We start from the raw sequence: 22,119 nt of genomic DNA on the forward strand, positions 1-22,119 counted from the left end.
CACCGCATGTGAATCAACCATGGCAACTGGATGGGGGAGGCCTCTACAGTGGAGAGGGATGTCTGCAGCATCCGATAGCCCCTCAGCAGCTCTTTAGGATTGCAATTGACATAAGCTGCTGCTCATCTTCTCTAAAGCATCCAATATTTACTAAGGGTTCTACACAGATTAAAAAGAAGGCAATGCCTTTAAAGAGGTGGGGAAGGGAGAGGAAAAGAAGCAAACTCAGGCACTTTTTAAATGTTACCAAGTTCTTATAATGACCAGCTTGAATGGAAACAGTTCAGGGAGGAGAGGGCCAAATGGCAGCTGGGCTCTTAGCTGAACCAATGGAGTGGACCCTGCTATCTCCCCCCCCCCTTCTTTCTCTGCTGTACCAGATCAGTATAGTTGACCATCTAGCTGCAAGTCCTACACAACCTGGTCCCTGTTCCTCTCTCTGGCTCATTTCCACCTGGACTGAGAGGGCAGGTTCCTGACTGACTCCAGCTACAAAGGCTGCTGCTGTTGATGAAGATGCCTGGAGACCATCAGATGTTGTTCAGATCTTGTGGCTGAGGGAACATTTAGCTTTAGATGAGATGTGTTCTTTCCCCTGCTGTTTTTTTTGTATTTCTCTTTTGTCAGGCCTTAGTGTGGATTATTACTGGATTGCTTAATCTTAGTGCATATTTACTGAGAGATGTTTAACCTATTTGTATGTCTATATAAATAGTCACAACTTGTAATTCTTAATCAATTATCCAGAAAAGTTGCTGCATTTCATGATGTAATTTTTTTCTGATGATCCTGTAAGCTGCTTTGAATGTGGTTTTATCATGGAAAAGCAACATACAAATATAAGCCGATGAGGATAGTATAGTTGTGCTCTGAGCCACACCCTAAAGCCTTCATATGGCAGCAGGCTACAAGAAACACATTATTTTGTCCCATCATTTTATCCCTCCCCAAATTATGTCTTCCTCTTGTTCCCAAGGAACACACTATCCTAGGATCTTGTATATCAGTCTGCTGTTTCTTCCTCCAATTACTTGGCTCAGGTATACGACTGGAAAAGGGGGTCAAGGACTAATATGTATTGCACATTACATTTTTACAGGCAAACTCAAAGCATTCTACATATCCCCATAAAATTATGCATACTCATTGCAAACACATTTCCTGCCGTGCATATCATGTAAATCCCTGCTCCAGGGACTTATGCTTGGCTGCAGATTGGTGCCACATTTATAAATGGAGGCAACACATGTAATATGGGAAGTGACCCACAGTTCCACTTTCTTAAACTGCCTGAATGCTAAAATTCAACAGCTTACCCCTAATATCCAGCCCTGCCATGAGATGAGTTTGAGCTCAACATAAGCATTCTGTTTTAATTCAGTATTTCAAGCATCCCAATTAAAAATGGGCAGTGTGCCTTGTGTCATTCAAAACACAAAATTAATCCTTGCTAATCAACTAGTGGGTGGATAAACCTGGTGCTTGAGGGATGATAATAGTTGGCCTGTAATTGGTGGAAGTGTCCATTAGCCTGCTTCATGCAATTCAGACACTGGTAGGGGGCAAACTTAAGCCGAGATGGTGAAGATTAATGTGACATGGATAGGTGCCACTTTGAGCTATGCTCACTCTAGAAACTCGCCCCTGGGGCGAAGAGAGAACAGAAGGTGCACTATTGCCCTCCCTCTTCTTCGTGCTGAGTTCAGCATGAGAGGGAGAGGGACCTGCCCCAAGGTGAAAGGAACAAGTTATAGAATGAACAAAGACTTACTCTTATACTGTTCTCACGAAATGCCGGACAGATTTTCCATATGCTACCTTCATCATCTCCATGATAATCATCCTTGGAGCTGAGGTTGCCACCTTTTTTTCTGCTCATGCTCCCATGCTTTAACAATAGCCCAACATGAAGAAATTAAACATCAGTTCATCTCTCTACCAGGTAAAGTTTCATGTGCTTTATTTCATGTTATTATTGTTATTATTTTAGGAAATGTATACCCCACACTTTGCATCATGCAGAGTGTATCAACTGCGAGAAAATATTAGGGGAACTGTTAAAGGCAAAGGAGTAGGGCCAGACAGCAAGGTGGCGACACTTCTACCTTTCACAGGAGTAATGAAATAGGTGAACCAGCGAGCTCATATGTCATTTTTCGGAATATCTAAAACTCTACATTCTTTTTGGGGGGAGAAAATACAGATGGAGGTCATTTAGGTTGAACCCAATGTCCCGGTTCAAGGCGACAAGAAGCTTTAAACGTGGTTCTCCTCTGTGTTGTGCAACAGCCTTTGGCCCTTTGCTGTTTTCAATGTTCTGCATTTACCTACTGGGCCCAAGTAGTCATAACAGAACCTTTCCCTTCTGCACCCTTTTGTATCTGAATTGGTCCTAGTTCACCTTTGACCTTCATATTATTTCTGCTTCCTGTCTGAGCTTCAATCTGGGCAATAGATTCCACCCTATGCATTACATCTGGACCCCACAGGATTGACCAGTCTTTGCCTGTATTCTGCCCAGTTTTCAACCAGTTTCCGCTCCACTATGCCTACTCACTGGTAATGCTGCTATGCCTGTCATATGAGCATTGTTTGGATTGACCATTCAACATTCAACCCAGTTAGACCAGTATGTCTGGATAAGGCTTCAGATGTGACTGAATCCCACCTACGCCCTTCATCTGGTAACTAATTTGATCCTTAAAATAATTTGTGCGTACAAGAAATTGAACATTTACCCAAATTCTTCAGTACTGGAAAATGTCAACCTGTTTTGACTTGAACATATAAACATGGTCGTGAACACTTACACTAATATCTATTCCAAAGTTGTTTCTTTGGTGGTTGCCATCATATTGGACTCTCAAGACAATTCTATTCATTTAAAATGTTTGTTTCATATTTATTCATTTAAAAAACCTCTGACATGTGACAGAAGATGCTCAATAAAAGAGGTAAAAACAATAAAAATACAGTGTCAAAACAGTAAATCGTGCTTTAAAAGTTAATTCTAAATTCTAAAATCAACAAATCTTCTTTATACAATCACAAATCAGTCAATTCCCACAACAAACTGGGAAACCCTGGGATTCAAATAAATGGAACGGACAGAGGTTCATATGCAATTCATTCAGGCTATGAAAAATGACACAATTTTTACTCGCTTTTGTATTGAGGCACATTTTGGCCTGATTCTAGTACGAGACATTAAATAAGGGAAACTTGAGTGCATGTAAAACTTATTAGCAAAAATCCTGTTATTTTTGACAGGATTGTGGCATGCAATGCCTTAAGACTGATTGAAATTTCACTCCTCCCCTGCTTCTACTGTAAATCATAAGGTCAAAATTAATTTGTGGGCTGTGCTCCTAATGAATATGTTTTACATATCCTAGCTGCATGCTTGCTCAGCAACACTCCAGTACCTGGAGGCAAAAGATAAGTGTTCAGGGATTACCTTTAGAACAACCACTCAGCCCTTCTGTCGCTATGAGCAGAAAATCAGGACAAATGTTAACAAGCTTACTTCTGTGGACTGGCCAAATTTAAAATTCTTTAGAGAATAACCTGATTTCTTGAAGATCTGGATCAAAATGGAATGGAGAGCAAGGTCAGAGCAAGGGTTATTCCTGAAGAAAGATGTCTGTGGCTTCCCCCTTTGCTGAAGACTACAGAAGGCAGATTAGATAGCAAAACAGTAACTGTGCACCTAATTATGGGTGCTCAAGTCGTGTGGGTTGGATCCAGACTTAGTCCTACTGAGAACAAACCCATTGAAGTTAATTGTGACTAACATAAGTCCCGTTGATTTTATTGAAATCTCACCCTCTGATCTAACCCTCTGAAAATAAGTTAGGTGTATATAAGGATCACAGCTCATTTATTTTCCATTCACCTTTCCTCTCATTTGACTCTCTTCCTTGTATATGACAGAGTTTATTATAGCTGGTAGGGATGCTGGAGAAGTTTGCAATGGATTCAAATGACTTTGGATATCTATGAAACTGACTTTCAGATTCCACAGCTTTTTCCAGGTTGTGAGGATTTGAGAACCAGTTTTTTTACTTCTTGGGAGAATTTGCACGATTTTGTTCATTTGCAAATGCGCATTAGCCCAAGTGCACATTAAGTAATGCACAAATGTGTACTTGAGCATTCGCAAATGAACAAAATTCTCATACAAAAAATCTGACTCCGTCAATGAGCAGATGGCGGAATGAAACTCCTGACAATCTGTGGAACACAGATGGGACGGATTTAACAAAATCCATGCATCCCTAATAGTTGCTGATGTATCTAGGCATAAAATGGGTTCAATTCACAAACTAATCACACCATTAGCCATTGATCCCCATCATATTGCATGTCTGTTCTAAAAGCTTCCTATCCCTAATACTCAGTGGTTCATCCCTGAACTCTTATCACATCTTATCTGTTGTACATTATAAACCCTCTGGACAGAGGATGCATGAATTCACTGTCAAACACACTGTGGGCCTCAATAGGAAATGGTGGCCGTGGAGAAGGAGTAGCAACAGTACTTGAATATAAGGAATTAAGAACTCGGGAAACTTTGCAAGAAGGCAATGATGGCAATATATCCACTTTCTATACTTGATTTTGAACACCTGAGGCATGCTGAACATTGTAGTTACACTCTTGAATACCATGACTAGTAGCTAGTGACATATTTATTCCTTTTCAAGCATTTGTACAAGCAGTCATCAAAATACTAATTCCATAGGTTGAGCATGCATTGAACAAAGAAATACTTCCCTATTTGGTCTTGCAGTTGCAGTTAAGAGGAAAAAAATGAAACTTTTCTAGGTCAACGCTGGTGTGACTACCACTATATCCAATTGTTGTTGACTTCCCTGGACAGGTTATTCAGGTAAACTGGAAGTTGGTCTGAGACTCCAGGCCAAACTAGATATAATATTAATTAATGATTGGCATTTATGGGCGGGTTCTTTCTTTACTAAATTGCAACGGTAGGGGGCCTCAGTTTGAACTGTCTTGAGTTGTTTCCTCCTCCTGTGGTTAAGACAAAGCACACAAGGAACAATCATGTAATTGATGTCAAGTCTATTTTGGCCCATGTACATAAAGCTTCAAGGGTTATAGATGAGTCAGCTAACTGTTCATGCCCAGACCTGTTATTTGTTATGATTCCTTAAATTCTCAGTATGTAATTCACTGCCTTGTTGTGGCGAAGGGGCTTGCGTAACCCAGTGAAGCCATAAAGCTATGCCGTGCAGGGCCACCCAAGACGGACAGGTCATGGCAGAGAGTTCTGACAAAATGTGGTCCACTGGAGAAGGAAATGGCAACCCATTCCAGTATTCTTGCCAAGAAAACCCCATGGAACGTATCACAAGGCTAAAAGAGATGACGCTGGAAGATGAGCCCCTCAGGTCGGAAGGTGACCAATATACTACTGGGGAAGAGCAGAGGGAATTTCCAAGTAGCGCCAGAAAGAGTGAAGTGGCTGGGCCAAAGCCGAAAGGACACTCAGCTGTGGATGTGTCTGGTGGTGAAAAGAAAATCCGATGCTGTAAAGAACAATATTGTTTTAGGAACCTGGACTGTAAGATCTAGGGATGTACGAAAGGCACTTACCTTTCGCGGATTCTGTTTATGGTTGGAGGGGAGGCGTTCCGTCCCTCCCGCTGGAATCCTCGCCGGAGGGGGAGGCGCTCCGTTCCTCCCCCCCCCCGGAATCCTGGCCAGCCGGCTGTGCTCCGCAGCAATTCTGCGGAGCCGCCGGCCGGCTCCGCCAGCAGCTGGACATCCGGCCGCTGGCCAGCACGGCCGCCGCCATTTGCGTCTCTGAAGTCAGCCGTGATAGGTTACGTAAATGTTTACGTAGCCTGTCACGGCTGACTTAAAAAAACAACAACGTGCGTACGCAAATGGCGGGGGCCAGGGCCGCCGCCATTTGCATTCCTTATTTTGGCACATCTTAGTCTACGTAAACATTTACGTAGATTAAGACGGTGAAAATAAGGGGAACGCAAATAGCGTAGCGTCTACACTTTTTGCTTTCTCCTTATTTTCACCGTCTTAGTCTTAGGGATGTACGAAAGGGACTTACCTTGTCCTGCAGCTTTTTTCGCAGTGGGGGGGAGGCGCTTCGCTTCTCCCCCCGAAGTTCATGCGGGGGGGGTGCCTTCCCGCCTCGCCCGGCCGAAATTCAGGCCGGGGAGAAGCGCCCCGTCTCCCCGGCCGCGAACTTCAAAAGAAAAGTAAAAAAAAAAAAAAAGCCCCGTGATAGGCTACGTAACGATTTACGGAGCCTATCACGGCTAGATCTGCAAAGTCAGCCGTGATAGGCTACGTTAATCGTCATGTAGCCTATCACGGGTGACTTTAAAAAAAAAAAAGCGTGTACGCAAATGGCGGCCCCCATAGGGAGCCACCATTCGCGTTCCTTATTTGGTCCCTGTAGTCTACGTAAAGATTTACGTAGACTACGGTGAAAATAAGGGCAACGCTATTAAAAAACCGGCTGCCGCCCCCGCCCCGACGAAGACCTGCCGAACCGCCGCCAGGACCCACCGCCGGGAGCAACATTCGTAAAAGGTAAGTCCCATCCTGGGGGGGGGGGCGGGGGGGCGGCGGAGAATTTCTCCCCAAACCTTCAGAGGACTGAATGCGTTGGCACTCGGCCCCCCGAAGTTTTGGGGAGAAATTCTCCCCCATCCCTACTTAGTCTATGTAAATGTTTACGTAGTGAATGTAGTAAATTTACGTAGTAAATGTTTACGTAGTGCCAAAATAAGGCTACGTAAATCTTTACATAGCCTATCACTTTTTTGTTTTGTTTTTTTTAAAACTGGAAATGGTGGCGGCAGCAGCCAGTCGGAAGACCAGGCCGCTGCCGCCGCCGCACCACCGCCGGAGCTACCGCCGCCAGGAAGATCCGCCCAAGGTAAGTCTCGTCCCCGGGGGTGCGGGGGGCGGGCCGTTCCGCCACCTATTTCGGTGGGCCAAATGCACTGGCATTCAGCCTCCCTGAGATCCGTGGCGGAATTTTCGTACATCCCTAGTAAGATCAATGAATCAAGGTAAGCTGGAGGTGGTCAAACATGAGATGGCAAGATTGAACATCGACATCTTGGGAATCAGTGAACTAAAATGGTCAAGCATGGGCAAATTTAATTCAGGTGACCATCATATCTACTACTGTGGGCAAAAATCCCTTAGAAGAAATGGAGAAACACTCATAGCCAACAAAAGGGTGGGAAAAGCAGTACTGGGGTACAATCTTAAAAACGATAGAATTATCTCAGTACGAATCCAAGGCAAACCATTCAACATCACAATAATTCAAGTCTATGCCCTAACCACTGAGGCCGAAGAAGCTGAGGTTGATCAGTTCTATGAAGACCTACAACACCTTCTAGAACTAACACCAAAAAAAGATGTCCTCTTCATCATAAGGGAGTGGAAGGCCAAAGTAGGAAGTCAAGAAATCACCGGGATACCAGGCAAGCATGGCCTTGGTGTACAAAATGAAGCAGGACAAAGGCTAATAGAGTTTTGCCAAGAGAACATGCTGATCATAGCAAACACTCTTTTCCAACAGCACAAGAGACGACTCTACACATGGACATCACCAGATATTCAATATCAAAATCAGATTGATTATCTCCTATGCAGCCAAAGATGGAGAAGCTCTATACAGTCAGTAAAAACAAGACCTGGAGCTGACTGTGGCTCAGATCATGAGCTTCTTGTTGCAAAATTTCGGCTTGAATTGAAGAACATAGGGAAAACCACTAAACCATTCAGGTATGACCTAAATCATATCCCTTATGAATATACAGTGGAGGTGACAAATAGATTTAAGGGATTAGACCTGATAGACAGAGTGCCTGAGGAACTATGGACAGAGGTCCGTAACATTGTTCAGGAGGCAGCAACTCAATCCATTGATTCGAGAGTGAAGTCAAGTGGGCCTTAGGAAGCCTTACTAACAAGGGCTCAACAGTGGCCACAAGACTGGAAAAGGTCAGTTTACAATCCAATTCCAAAGAAGGGCTACGCCAAAGAGTGTTCAAACTACCGTACAATTGTGCTCATTTCACATGCCAGCAAGGTGATGCTCAAAATCCTACAAGCTAGGCTTCAGCAGTATGCGAACCAAGAACTACCGGAAGTACAAGCTGGGTTTCAAAGAGGCAGAGGAACTAGAGATCAAATCGCCAACTTTCACTGGATCACGGAGAAAGCAAGAGAATTCTAGGGATGCCAGTGCATTCAGCCCCCCGAAATCTGTGGCGGAATGGCCTGCCACCCCCCTGGCCCTCCGCGGATCCCCCCCGGGACGAGACTTACCTGGGGCAGATCTTCCAGGCGGCGGCAGCGACGGCTCCAGCGAAGGCGGTGGCCAGTGTTCCGACCGGCTGCCACTGCCGCCATTTCCAGGCTTGTGAAAAAAAAAAAAAAAGATGTGATAGGCTATGTAAATCTTTACGTAGCCTATCATGGTTGGGGGTGGGTTAAAAACAAATAAACGCATATGCAAATGGTGGCGGCTACAGCCGCCGCCATTTGTGGTCCTTCTTTTTGGCCGTCTTAATCTACGTAAATATTTACGTAGACTATGACGGCGAAAATCAAGGGGAAAGTAAATAGTGTAGCGGGCTCTATTTGTGTCCCTTTTTCATTCACCGTTTTAACCTACGTAAATCTTTACGTAGGCTAAAACGGGGAATCAAAAGGGGACGCAAATGGCGCCCGCTACAGTATTTGCGTTCCCCTTGATTTTCGCCGTCATAGTCTACGTAAATATTCACGTAGTTTAAGACGGTAAAAAGAAGGAACGCAAATGGTGGCGGCCATAGTCGCCGCCATTTGCGTACACATTGTTGTTTTTTGTTTTTTTTACCCAGAGCCCTCCGCGGCCAGAAATCCGGCTGCAGACGGCTCTGGCCTGGCTGGGCTGGGCCTGGCCGGCTGCTTCGCGGAGCTGCCACGGAGCACAGCCGGCCGTTCAAGGATTGCGGGGGGAGGAACAGAGCACCTCCCCCCCGGCCAGGATTCCGGGAGGAGGGATGGAATGCCTCCCCCCCCATCAATATAATCTGCGAAAGGTAAGTCACTTTCGTACATCCCTAGAGAATTCCAGAAAAACGTCTATTTCTGCTTCATTGACTACGCTAAAGCCTTTGATTATGTGGATCACAAGAAACTCTGGCAAATTCTGAAAGAGATTGGAGTACCAGACCACCTTACCTGTCTCCTGAGAAACCTGTACGAGGGTCAAGAAGCAACAGTAAGAACCAGACATGGAACAACCGATTGGTTCAAAATTGGGAAAGGAGTCCGACAAGGCTGCATATTGTCGCCCTGCTTATTTAACTTATATGCAGAGTACATCATGAGAAATGCCAGGTTGGATGAATCACGGGTCGGAATTAAGATTGCCGGGAGAATTATCAACAACCTCAGATACGCAGATGATGCCACCCTAATGGCAGAAAGCAAAGAGGATTTAAAGAGCCTCTTGTTGAGGGTGAAAGAGGAGAGTGCAAAAGCTGGTTTGAAACTCAACATTAAAAAAACTAAGATCATGGCATCTGGCCCCATCACTTCCTGGCATATGGAAGGGGAAGAAATGGAAGCTGTGACAGATTTTATTTTCTTGGGTTCCAAGATCACCACAGACGGTGACTGTAGCCATGAAATTAAAAGATGCTTGCTCCTTGGGAGGAAAGCTATGGCAAACCTAGACAGCATAGTAAGAAGCAGAGACATCACCTTGCCGACAAAGGTCCGCATAATCAAAGCTATGGTTTTCCCAGTAGCAACGTATGGCTGTGAGAGCTGGAGTATAAGGAAGGCTGAGCGCCGAAGAATTGATGCTTTCGAACTGTGGTGCTGGAGAAGACTCTTACGAGTCCCCTGGACTGCAAGGAGGTCCAATCAGTCCATCCTACAGGAAATCAACCCTGACTGCTCATTGGAAGGACAGATACTGAAGCTGAAGCTCAAATATTTTGGCCACCTAATGCGAAGAGAAAACTCTCTGGAAAAGACCCTGATGCTGGGAAAGACTGAAGGCAAAAGGAGAAGGGGACGGCAGAGGATGAGATGGCTAGATAGCATCACTGATGCAATGAATATGAACTTGAGCACGCTCCGGGAGAGAGCACAGGACAGGAAGGCCTGGCGTGCTATGGTCCATGGGGTCACGAAGAGTCGGACACGACTGAACGACTGAACAAGTAATTTTAGGTGTCCAGAAGTAAATCCAGTTGAAGTAAATCAGAAGTAAATCAGAAGTTTATCAGAAGTAAATCCAGTTGAGGCCAATAAGACTTACTCCCAATTAGTTGTAGATAGGATTGCATACTTAGGGAACTGGGTGTCTTGGAGATGGAGATAAGCAAGTGTTACCTAGATGTATCACCAATCACCAAAAGAAGACTCACAAGGCCTTTACAAATCAAACCTTTTAGGGAAAACAGTTTGAAAATGTCACTTTCATTGTTCAAATATACGACTGAAATAAAATGATTGGGTTACTGTTGTCTGAACTTAAAAAAAAAAAGCTTGTTGGTGCAGTAAATGCTGTGAAGTACTACCTGCTGTAATTCATATTTATAACCCTAGAAGGAGTGCGATGAATGCAGCTTGTGTGTCAGTTTTCAAGATGTGTGCTTGGTTTATAAGAAGTTAAATAATTGAGTTGTGGGAGGTTTAAAATTAGCTGCTAATTATGCACAGTAGTTAACTTTCCTACCATTTTATGCAATGACACCAACTATTATTAAAATAAATAGGATGTTGGCACCATTCCATGTCGTTCCACTTAGTAGTGTCACAATCTTTCTTACTGTGGTTTTTATGACTAGAGTGCCTCCCATTTGAAGCAGAGAGTACGGGGGGGAGAGGGAAGGGGGGGAGATAGAATGTGTGTGTATATGAGTGTGCGTCAATATTATCATATTATTGTTATTATTAAGGTGCCTTCTCCTATCAGAGGTTAGCTATCACTACAGCTATTTTTGTTTTTGATGCCGCTGCTCTGAATAATTGTACAGAAGTGCAGCTGAACCATTCCCTCAGATTCTTTAACCATGATGTTCATCTTCTTCCCATTTATCTTTTTCCTTCAATTTTCCCTTGCATAATAAGTTGGAGCATGGTGTATTTTTCACCTTGAATAATATGACCAAAGTACTGTAATTTTCTTCTCTTGATGGGATGGTATTTGGTAGTTCTGTTTGCTTGCTTACATAGTTCATTCTCACTTGTTACTCGATCAGTCATATTCTAGCTATTGGATATCCTGAAATTTTTTTTTAAGCTTTTAGGATTGCATGTTCTACACACTACAAGTTGCAAGTAACTTTTTAATATGAAAGAAGAAAAAGGAAACACCTGTAATTTTATGGTCTCCTCTCATATGATCAAGGTCATCAAAGTTCTTCCCCTAAACCCAACCTGACCATGTGTCCACTAATGGTTAGGGAATAAAGTTTTGATGAACCTTCTGCCTGTCCATATAGCTCCAGCCAATTTCTCAGGTCTGAGCATGAAACTATGAAAATGTCCATTTAAGTCCACAGAGGTCAGCATCTTGTTTATCTGTAGAGGTGTTGGGCAAACTTTTTTCTGTCAATGGCCACATTCCCTCATGGGTAATTTGTCAATGGCCACATGTGGGCAGTGAACAGGGGTAAAGCCAGTGGTGGGCACAGCCAGATCCTGAAGTGGTTGGGTCACCCCTTTTCCTCTCTCTCCCTCTTTGTTCCCATGCAGCTGGCTGTCAGGGAAGGGACTGATTGTTCTTACCAGAGCTCTGAATTGATTGCATTCAGAGGGATTTTGAAATTAGGCTGGGGGCCCATGAAATTAAGCTGAGGGTTCCCTGCAGAGGTTGCCCAACTCTGATCTATGGGATTCAGTCAGATCACAGAGAGCTGTTCAAAAACACAGAAAAAATGATGGTGTGAATCCCTCACTGTGAGGCCTCCGGTTGCTTGCTTCAAAACCTTAAGTGAAAGGCTCTTCTCTTCCTAGTTCCTATAGTAAGGCATAACAGTTTCAAATTGGGTAGGGAACAGCACAGTAGGGTGAAGAAACTTAGCCTTATCTTGTAGAGAAAGCTGTTCGCCTGGGGAGCCTTGCACTGCAATCCTATACCCACTTCCAAGGGAGTAAGCCCATTGACCACAATGGAACTTACTTCTAAGTAAACGTCCATAGGTGTGCACCGTTAGTCACTATTGCATAGTTTGAGGTGTTCTCTGGAAAATAAATTGAACTGATCCATTTCACAGTGTTTTAAGCCTCTGTCAACTAATGTGGGTATCAAATGCATGTAAAATCCACTTGAGGTCAAAATGAAGGCAGGTATGCGCTAGGTGGAATTCACTGACAGAAGCAACCAAATTAAAGGAAATGGGAGAGAGTCCGGAACATAAGGAGATTTCTGGTTTTCCTGTGGAGAGCACAATCACAGTCGGAAAAAAATTAATTGCTTGTGCTCCTTTTGCTTTGGACCTTAAAGAGAAAATATTTTTCTTAAATATTTTATGCTTAAAGTATCAGGCCTTAAAACGTTTCGCCAGCTGCACTTTTTTGTTTCCATTTTAAAAGTGTGAATCGAAAGAAGGTGGCTATGAATCATGCTGCTCAGTGTATACCAAACAGCTAATATTGCCACAAATGACTCCATAATAGGATGTGATCTAGTATCTCTGCAGAGCCTTTATTAGGATGTGATAAAAGAAGTTATCAATGGTTACAGTGAATTTAAGACACTTTATTGCTGAATATAGCAAAGATATATTGCAGAATGCTTTTTAATTGGTAGTTAGGTTTCAATGTTTTGCTAAGACCAGCACTTTGTATCCATATACCACCCACATAAAATTGGATTTGAGCCTACACTCCAGAGTACGGATTATGTACATTTTCCAGTTTCAAGTTCTTCTTTAATGATTCTGGTTCCTATATCCATTGACAGCCTGTTTAAATATTAGGCTTTAGCCATCATTAAACTAGGGCAGAGGAAGGTCCAACTTTAAGAAATAGTGGGGTCAGTCCCTTATGAATCCTGCATTCCTATGGCTACCTAGTGATAAGCAGTTTTTAAGTCTCAAAGAAGTGACCCAGCGATTAGATCTAACACTACAGACTGGGGAAGAACCAGAACATGAGTGAGTCTGTATAGCAGGACTGGGGATAAATTTGGAAAATACACAGCATAACAAGTGTCAATTTAGGTCAAATTTGTGGTAACGTCTAGTGGCTGGATGGTTTTAGTGTTGTGCCCTCTTTAAAACAAAATCCTATTTCTCAAAAGTAGACCAATATCTTCAACAGACTTTTTTTTCAGACATCCTTAAACTGGTTTCCATTTTCACTGGATAAATTTGGATTGGTTATTCTAGGGTGGGTTAGGGTATTTTAGAAAATGTTTTTATTGTAGAATTTTATTGTTTTAAACTGTTTTTATTGTATGTTGTACATCGCCCAGAGTGGCTGGGTGACCAGCCAGATGGGCGATTAATAAATTTAATAATAAATAAAAAATAAATAGTGATGCCAGAGTGGTTGGCCGATTTTGTCATGGCTGCATCTGGGGTGACACCAACCAGGCTAAATTCAACATATGGACTACTAAGACAGATCACTAGTCCATCTAGTGTAGCCTTCCCAACTTGATGCCCTCCAGATGTTTTGGACTTCAACTCCCATAAGCCCCAACCAGCATGGCCTATAGTTAGGAATTCTGGGAGTTGTAATCCAAAATATCTGGAGGGCACCAGATGTGAGGCAGCCTGATCTAGTCTAAGTCTAGTAATGTCTGTGCTGTCTGACAGCAGATCTCCAAGGTCTCAGGCAGAAGTCTTTCTCAGCTCTTCTACCTGAGATAATTTTAACTGGATAAGCAGGGATTGAATCTGGGCCCTTCTGTATGCAACGGTTGTGCCTTACTTCTGAGCTACAGCCCCTCTCCTGAATCTAGGTTGAAGATAACCATGGTGAACCAATGATCTAAATGATTAATCATAATCATAAGAGCATAAAACTGACAAGGTACTGTTGAGAATATTTTTAGAACTAGGTCAAGCTCAACGTGTCTTTCTATGCTCCTTATGAACCACTCTGTTCAGCACAGTCTCAACCCGGGTTGATTTTCATCCAGATTCATAGAATCATAGAATAGTAGGGTTGGAAGGGGCCTATAAGACCATTGAGTCCAATCCCCTGCTCAATGCAGGAATCCAAGTCAGAGCATTCCTGACAGATGCCTGTCTAGCCTTGTCTTGAATGCCTCCAGCGTGGGACAGCCCACTACCTCCCTAGGTAATTGGCCCCATTGTTGTATTGCTCTAACAGTCAGGAAGTTATTCCTGATGTTCTACCAGAATCTGGCTTCCTGTAACTTGAGCCCATTATTCCGTGTCCTGCACTCTGGGATGATCGAGAAGAGATCCTGGCCTTCCTCTCTGTGACAACCTTTCAAGTACTTGAAGAGCACTATCATATGTCCCCTCAGTCTTCTCTTCTCAAGGCTAAACATGTCCAGGTCTTTCAGTCTCTCTTCATAGGGCTTTATTTTCAGTCCCCTGATCATCTTTGTTGCCTTCCTCTGAACCCTCTCCAGCTTGTCTGCATCCTTCTTCAAGTGTGGTGCCCAGAACTGGACACAGTACTCCAGATGAGGCCTAACCAGTGTTGAGTAGAGGGGAACGAGTGCTTCCCGGGATTTGGAAGCTATGCTTCTATGAATGCAGCCCAAAATAGCATTTGTCTTTTTTGCAGCCACATCACATTGTTGGCTCATATTCAGCTTGTGATCGACAACAATTCCAAGATCCTTCTCGCTCGTAGTGTGGTTGAGCCACGTATCCCCCATCTTGTAACTGTACATTTGGTTTCTTTTTCCTAGGTGCAGAACTTGACGTTTATCCCTATTACATTTCATTCTGTTGTTTTCTGCCCAGTTCTCCAGTCTATCAAGATCACTTTGAATTTTGTTTCTGTCTTCTAACATGCTAAAACATCTACCATGCTAAAGATTCTACCATGCTAAAACGATTGTCTGAATCAACCTTAAGAATTCCTCTTTGTGTTTAACAAAATTTGACTGCTTTCAGATGATGGAATACTTTAATCTAAAGGTGAACAGCTTATTGAGCACTGGAAACTATACTAGTCATTTTTTATTATCTCTCTGTAGCACTACTTAGATTTTCAAGATTCCAAAAGAACCCAAAGATGACAGCAAAGTGCCGTGGGATAATCTAATGCCATCTGATTTAGTTGGAACCAAGGTTCACCTGGCTTTAGTCCCTAAATTTTCAGTATCCAGGCCCAGTCGTGAAATGTGTGAAGTAACAAGCAAGTGTCTTAGAACATATGATTAGCTCCTACTCTTTTCTGTAAGCATTAGCAACTACCAACTGTTTGGATCAGAAAGAAAAACATGCAAGTCAAAAGGAATAACATACAGGTGAATGACATCCCTGGCACTTCTCATTTTAGAAATAAAGGATTGCAACTGAAAGTTGATTCCTTGATTTTGATTACTGTAAACTGCTGCAGCCTATATGTGGATTTAATTACATCAGAAATAAAATGCAAATAAAATAGCCCGATGATAACGGGAATGTCTAAGGTCCTCCAACATTCTCTATTTACCTAAGATGCAGTTTAGAAGAGTAACATGAGTTTGCAAACACCATCAAGAGAGAAATAATTTATGGCATACCTGTGACCTTAGCAATGTGGGCAAGTTAACCTGTCTCCAGCTATCCAGGAAGACATCACAAGGTACTATCTTCCTTGTCAAAATCTTCAAAGATATGTATGTGGGACATCATCCTAAATACTAATTTTCTGAGTGTAGATCTTTATGTAGCCAAAATGGTACTATTCATGCACAAGAGAGAGGCATCATCATGCTCAGAGGAACTCCGCGATTTGCAGAAATACAAAATCAAAGCAAAACAAAACATGATAAGGGGGCAAAAATCCCCAAAACACTCCAGTGAGAACCAAGATGCTCAGTATGCATGGTATACCGCCTACCACTCTGCGCCACACGAGGCTCTCGAAGAGGACTGTATCAGAAAAGAAGAGGTGGAAGCCCTAATTCAGCACCATAGACATGGCCAAATACACATGAATCCAAACCAGATTTAAGAGCTAAAAACTCAAAGCCCTTTCCCTAGATGGCTGAATCTGTCCATTTCACTTTCTCCCACATTCAGTTTTCTTTAAAAAAATCACAAGTTGTTTCCCTCACATTTATGAAGAAATCTGTGAATTTTTGAAAGTTCTTATAAAAACAAACATAAAAATTCTCACCCACATCCCTAGCCTTAAGAAACCTCCAGCAATGTATTGACTGAAGTCTTTGAGGAGTCTAAAAATAAATACACAAATCTCCAGGCATAGAGATTGAAAGAGAGGATGCAAATCCCTGATACACAACGAGTAATGAGTAAGGTTCCCTTTTTAAAAGATGGGATTGTAACAAGCGAACTCATATGCATATTTTGTGGTTGTGGTTATTTCTGCAATCTTTATGAATTTAGAAATATCTATAAAGTTGCAAAAGCCATTATGTTCGCAAGTTGTGCTGACTGGTTGCTCATATAGTACACTGGCACATATTATGAACGTATTCTGGCTTTCAAATATTATCCAAACATCTGGGCTTGTGTATCCTAAATGTGTATATGTTAATTTGCAAATAATCAATTCAAAAGGAAAAAATAAAGCTGGGGAAGAGGATGCACAATTAATTTGCTAAATAACTTTATTAACTCCTATAGGTGTACAAGCAGAAATATCAGCAGCATAGGGGAAAACATTGAAAGAAGGCCTGGTATTAGGAAGAGAAGTTCAGAAAAAAGAAAATAAAGAAGTTATCTTGTAATAACAGTTTTTGTATTTCTGAAGGCTATAAGACAAATTTGGTTAATCTGAGTAGTTGATGGAGGCCATCATCAAACTGTAGACATTTCTTCACAAGGCAGCACTCCATGGGACTCACTTATGATAATTTACTAAGGATTCGATTTGCCTGTATAAAAAGAGAACAAAAAATATGGTGTATTTAATGTGGTTTTCCCCATTGCTCCTACCTAAGGCAGATGAAAGTGAACATGTCTGGGGCAGGGAACCATCCTGGCCTGAAGACACAATGCATTTTGAGTGGGGAAATTAGATGCACTGAATAAGTCCATCCAATGCCCTGAAAAGCTCTGTACTAGGGATGTCAGAGAATTCCGCCACGGATCTCGGTGAGGCCGAATGCCAGTGCATTCGGCCCCCCGAACTCTGCGGCGGAACGGCCTGCCACCCCCCCGCGGATTCCCCCCGGGACGAGACTTACCTGGGGCAGATCTTTCGGGCAGCGGCAGCGGCGGCTTCGGCAGCGGCTGGTCTTCCGACCGGCTGCCGCCGCCGCCATTTGCAGTCTTGTAAAAAACAAAACAAAACGACGTGATAGGCTACGTAAAGATTTACGTAGCCTATCACGGCTGGGGTTTTAAAAAAAAAAACGGCGTGATAGGCTACGTAAAGATTTACGTAACCTATCATGGCTGGGTTTAAAAAAAAAACGTGTACGCAAATGGCGGCGGCTATGGCCGCCGCCATTTGCGTTCCTTATTTTTGGCTGTCTTAATCTACGTAGATATTTATGTAGACTATGACGGTGAAAGTAAAGGGGAACGCAAATAGCGTAGCGGGCGCTATTTGCGTCCTTTTTGATTTGCCGTTTTAGCCTACGTAAAAATTTACATAGGCTAAAACGGTGAATCAAAAAGGGACGCAAATAGCGCCCACTACGCTATTTGCGTTCCCCTTTATTTCGCCGTCATAGTCTACATAAATATTCATGTAGATTAAGACGGCCAAAAATAAGGAACGCAAATGGCGGCGGCCATAGCCGCTGCCATTTGCGTACACGGTTTTGTTTTGTTTGTTTTTCCCAGAGCCCTCCGCGGCTGGAAATCTGGCTGCGGATGGCTCTGGCCTGGCTGGGCCTGGCCGGCTGCTCCGTGGAGCCGCCACGGAGCACAGCCGGCCGGCGAGGATTCCGGGGGGGAGGAACGAATTGCCTCCCCCCCCGTCAAGGATTCCGGGGGGAGGGACAGAATGCCTCCGCCCCCCACCATCAACATAATCTGCAGAAAGGTAAGTGAGTTTCGTACATCCCTACTCTGTACAGATGCTTGTTAGGGTTTTCATGATAATGATGTTTGTCTGTGTCTGTCCATTCAATAGTTCCAGAATCTTGCTTTTATTACTACCAAGTAAAATAAAGTCTAGTCCACCTCTTCCCTTAGATATGGTTATGTGGCTTGGACATCAGTTAAAGGAGACAATCTATTGGAAAAACCTTCCATCTACATTTATGTATAGGTTTCAAATCTTAAAACATAAGCTTTCCAAGTGAAAATTGTTTGCTTTAATTTGCACAGAATTTCATACCAAAATAGGCTTGTAATTTCCCAACTATTTACCAGTCTGCATTTCTCAATAAATATAGAAGTAGATAGGTTGCCATACTCACGCTTTCAAGATCAGTTTATTAGACAAACAGAAAAGGTCTTGTTTGTCTGTCGGAGGTTTGTAAATAGAATTGTCCATTTGTATCTCAACCGGATTATTTAATGTAGTATTATATGTTCTCTTCAGGACTGTATCTCTAAAGAGTGGGCTCAGCTGTGAAAATAAACACATATAATATATTATTGATGTATCTTACAGATCAGCAATGAGACAACATAAAATAAGTTGAAAAGTTGCTTGAAAAAATAAAGCTTTTAGAAAAGAAAGTTAATATTAGCCACATGAAGATTTTCTTAGCAACTTCTAAATTGCTCCTGTGGGAGCAATATGAGAATTCCTATGTTCAGAGCTGATCTTATTTGCAGGACCTGGAGTAAGATTACTGTGGGACGAAACCTACTGTGTGCTTATTGCTGCATAACTATAATAACAAATCAGTCTTCAGATTTGTAATAACCAGAGTATTAGAAAAACACCAGAGGCTTTCAGTAGACTCTGTTGTAAAGAATCTGACCCTATAAATGCTACTCATCTTTCCAGTTCTCAATGAAGTAGCAGCAAAAGAATATGATTTCAGTGAACTGAAGACCTAAAGGGCCATTTCATACTTGATACTGTTCCTGCAAGGAGATAGTATTTGTAGGGGATTGTATACCCATGTATACCATCATGTGTGTTGGAAGAATGAATGTTTTGTTTTACTATAAGTAAACGTTTTAAGCCAATATGCACTGAGGCATATGGGGTGGGGGTTTTTTTGGACAATCTAATCTTGGATTAATAAACCAGAATATGCAGGAGTAGTGAGTACTCACATGAAGTCTCTTTCCTGTTGCTTTGCTCCTTCCTTCACACAAGCAGCAAAACAAATCAGGAAATCACACATAATCATAGATTCCTGTTATGTTAAAATAAGCCAGGATTGTAAGCCAGTTTTAAATCATGGTTTAAAGCTGGCTTGCAAATCCTGATTTGTATGGAAGCCATTAACTATAATTCCTAGTTTGGATGTGACGGGAAGCTATGATTATGTGCTGCTCCTAGCTTGTTTGCTCACTTGCTGACTTGTTTGCTTGCTCACATGAAGACAGGAGGGAAGGACAGAAAAGGGCCTGTATGCAGGTGCATGCCACTCATGCATATCCTGTCTTATTAAACCAGGAGTTATGACTTAGTTGATATCTGAACCAGGTAAGAATAACTGCAAATGAACTGAGGTTATAGGGAAAATTATGGCTCAAGAGAGACATATTGGAAGACTGCAACTACAAACCTGAAACACCAACACTCATGCAACCATTGATGACTTATATATCAGCATGGCAGGTCTGACTGTCATAAGAAAATATCAGGCAGAAAAACAGCACAAACTTTGTGAAATATCAAGCACCTTCCTGGAAATATCTGACTGAAATCTATTAAACAGTATCACCTGAATTGATTTATAACCCATCTCACTCTACTACTCTTCTGCTGCTGCCCTTCTCACCTTCTTCTCACTTATTACTTTTCAGTTTATCAAAATACATATTTACACACAAACACTGATGTTCAGAAAAAATACACACATAAATCTTACAGCAATGTACGTTATGCAACAGAAGTGAACTACAGCTTCTGATGCATGAAGACTCATGATCCAGACAGCATCTGTCTGCAGAGAAATGCATTTCCACTCATGGATCTTCCTAAAAAGAGATCAAAGAGCTGCTTCCTCTATTCAAAATTACTTTAAGTTCTTTCACTGTCAAACTGTACACAGTCAATAATAAGAATGCCCTACCTAGACATTTATCAAAAAACCCATTATGTTTTATTGAAATTGTGAATGCAGAATACTTTAATTTCCTATAGATTTATTTATTTATTGCATTTATACCCCACCTTTCTCCCTCTCGCAAGGAACTCAAGGCGGCTTATATTATCCTCCTCCTCACCGTTGTATCCTCACAACAACAACCCTGTGAGGTAGGTTGGGCTGAGAGTCTGTGACTGGCCCAAAGTCACCCAGTGAGCTTCCATGGCCAAGTGGGGACTAGAACCCGGATCTCCCGGCTCCCAGTCCGACACTCTCACCACTACACTACACTGGCTCTCAGATAGTTCAGCAAAGTTTACTGAAATTGATTCCTGCTTTTTTTAATTGTCTAGGCCATAACTTCCTGAATTTAAAATTTCAAACATAAAAGAAAACTGAATCTGGAATAAAATACTGGGCAACAATGGGCATTATGGTCCAAACCTAAACAGCACCATTCCTCTATGACAGTGGTTTTCAAACTACATACCAGGGAATCTAGGTGTTCCACACAAACTTATCAGGGCTTCTTCAGTGAGTTTATCAGTCATGGTGAATAAGGTTCCCTGAAAGACTGCATGACCACCGGTACAGATATTTTCCTCCAATGCAGAGGAGTAGTACTTATGTTCAATAGTGCACTCTCATACAGGAACTCAGGCCTAATAGGCCTAGTCCAACGAATGCCCCATGTGGACTGAGTGTGCAAGGGTTTTGTAGCAGAACCCTACAAAGGGGTTCTGTAGCAGACAAATCCATGTGGGAAGGGTTGCTTGAAGGTAGGAAGTTTGCAAATCACTGCTCTGTTGTTCTGAGCCGAAGACACATATTTATGCTGCTGTAAAGCATAGCACATAGCTGTGGAATGTTTGTCTTTATGTGGCACTTAAGCTGAAAGTTAAATATGAAAATACTTGGAATAACAGTAACAATCCTTGTTATTTGGGTAAAAGGCAATGGTGATCTGAATACAAGACTATTTCAAAGGTAAAAACTATTTTGATCAGTTTGCATAGATATTGACCCAGGCAGCAAGCAACTTGGCCGTGCATCAGACAAATCAATAGTCATCAGCAAAACACCCTCAGAAGTACTGATCAGCATAGATTAGAGGCTGAGGTCAGTGGCTACATGTCCGGAGTAAAGTGATTAGTTCAGGCATGGAACAAGGAACTGTGGATGAGTGAGGATATATATAGTTTTGCTACCCAAGTCTAGAACATCAGTAGACAGTCCATTTCAACTTGCAATGTTAACTCATTTCTAGTATGAAAGTAAAAAAAAAACTTCAGAAGGCAGGTCTAAGGTGCAAACGTGACTTGCAGTTTGATACTATGATGCTTCATGTGAAAGTACATTCTATGGGTTTCAGTGGGACTTGCTTTTAGTAAATGTGCTTAGGGTGCAAACTTACTGCCTTCTCACATTATCTTAATGGTGTGGGAGGAACTGCTGCATCTGCCTGTATGGAGTTGCTCCAGTAACCACAGTGTGGACGCTTCCCATGCCAGTGCTGCCCTGAGGCTTCTCCCACACAGCTGAGATCTTTAGGTTACTGGATCGGCATGGGAAGGACACATGCTGCAGAGCCTCCTACACAAGGTCAGAAGGGAGCTCGTGGTTGCAAGAGAAACATAGCTATTAGTTGCCTCAAACAAGCGTAGGCGTAGAATATGAATATTATAAATCCTAGAGCTATAGTAGTAGTGCATCTAGCCTTGGCCAGTCAGGTCCTTCCATATATGAGACTTCCAATGGGATTCCCATTC

The 22,119-nt window shown here is 42.5% G+C and overlaps 1 protein-coding gene across 3 annotated transcripts in view; it reads right to left on the minus strand.

Annotated features, from left to right (window-relative positions):
- Positions 1-16,766: 16,766 nt before the first annotated feature.
- The window catches only part of STPG2 (sperm tail PG-rich repeat containing 2), a 337,064-nt gene continuing 331,711 nt past the window's right edge, over positions 16,767-22,119 (minus strand). For 2 of the 3 annotated variants that reach the window (XR_014792012.1, XM_084855659.1), the window contains 2 exons: positions 18,554-18,705; positions 16,767-17,056 (listed from right to left, as the gene is read on the minus strand). Coding sequence is in view for 2 of the 3 variants with exons in the window: in XM_084855659.1 (XP_084711785.1) it covers positions 17,023-17,056; positions 18,554-18,705 (186 nt within the window). In the remaining variant the exon portion in view is untranslated. The remainder of the gene's footprint in view (positions 17,057-18,553; positions 18,706-22,119) is intronic. The other variant, XM_084855660.1, reaches the window with a different exon arrangement.

The sequence above is a fragment of the Heloderma suspectum genome, chromosome 5 (genome assembly GCF_057233095.1).
Source record: "Heloderma suspectum isolate Gila_16-S chromosome 5, 16-S_ref, whole genome shotgun sequence".
NCBI classification, from domain to species: Eukaryota; Metazoa; Chordata; class Lepidosauria; order Squamata; family Helodermatidae; genus Heloderma; species Heloderma suspectum.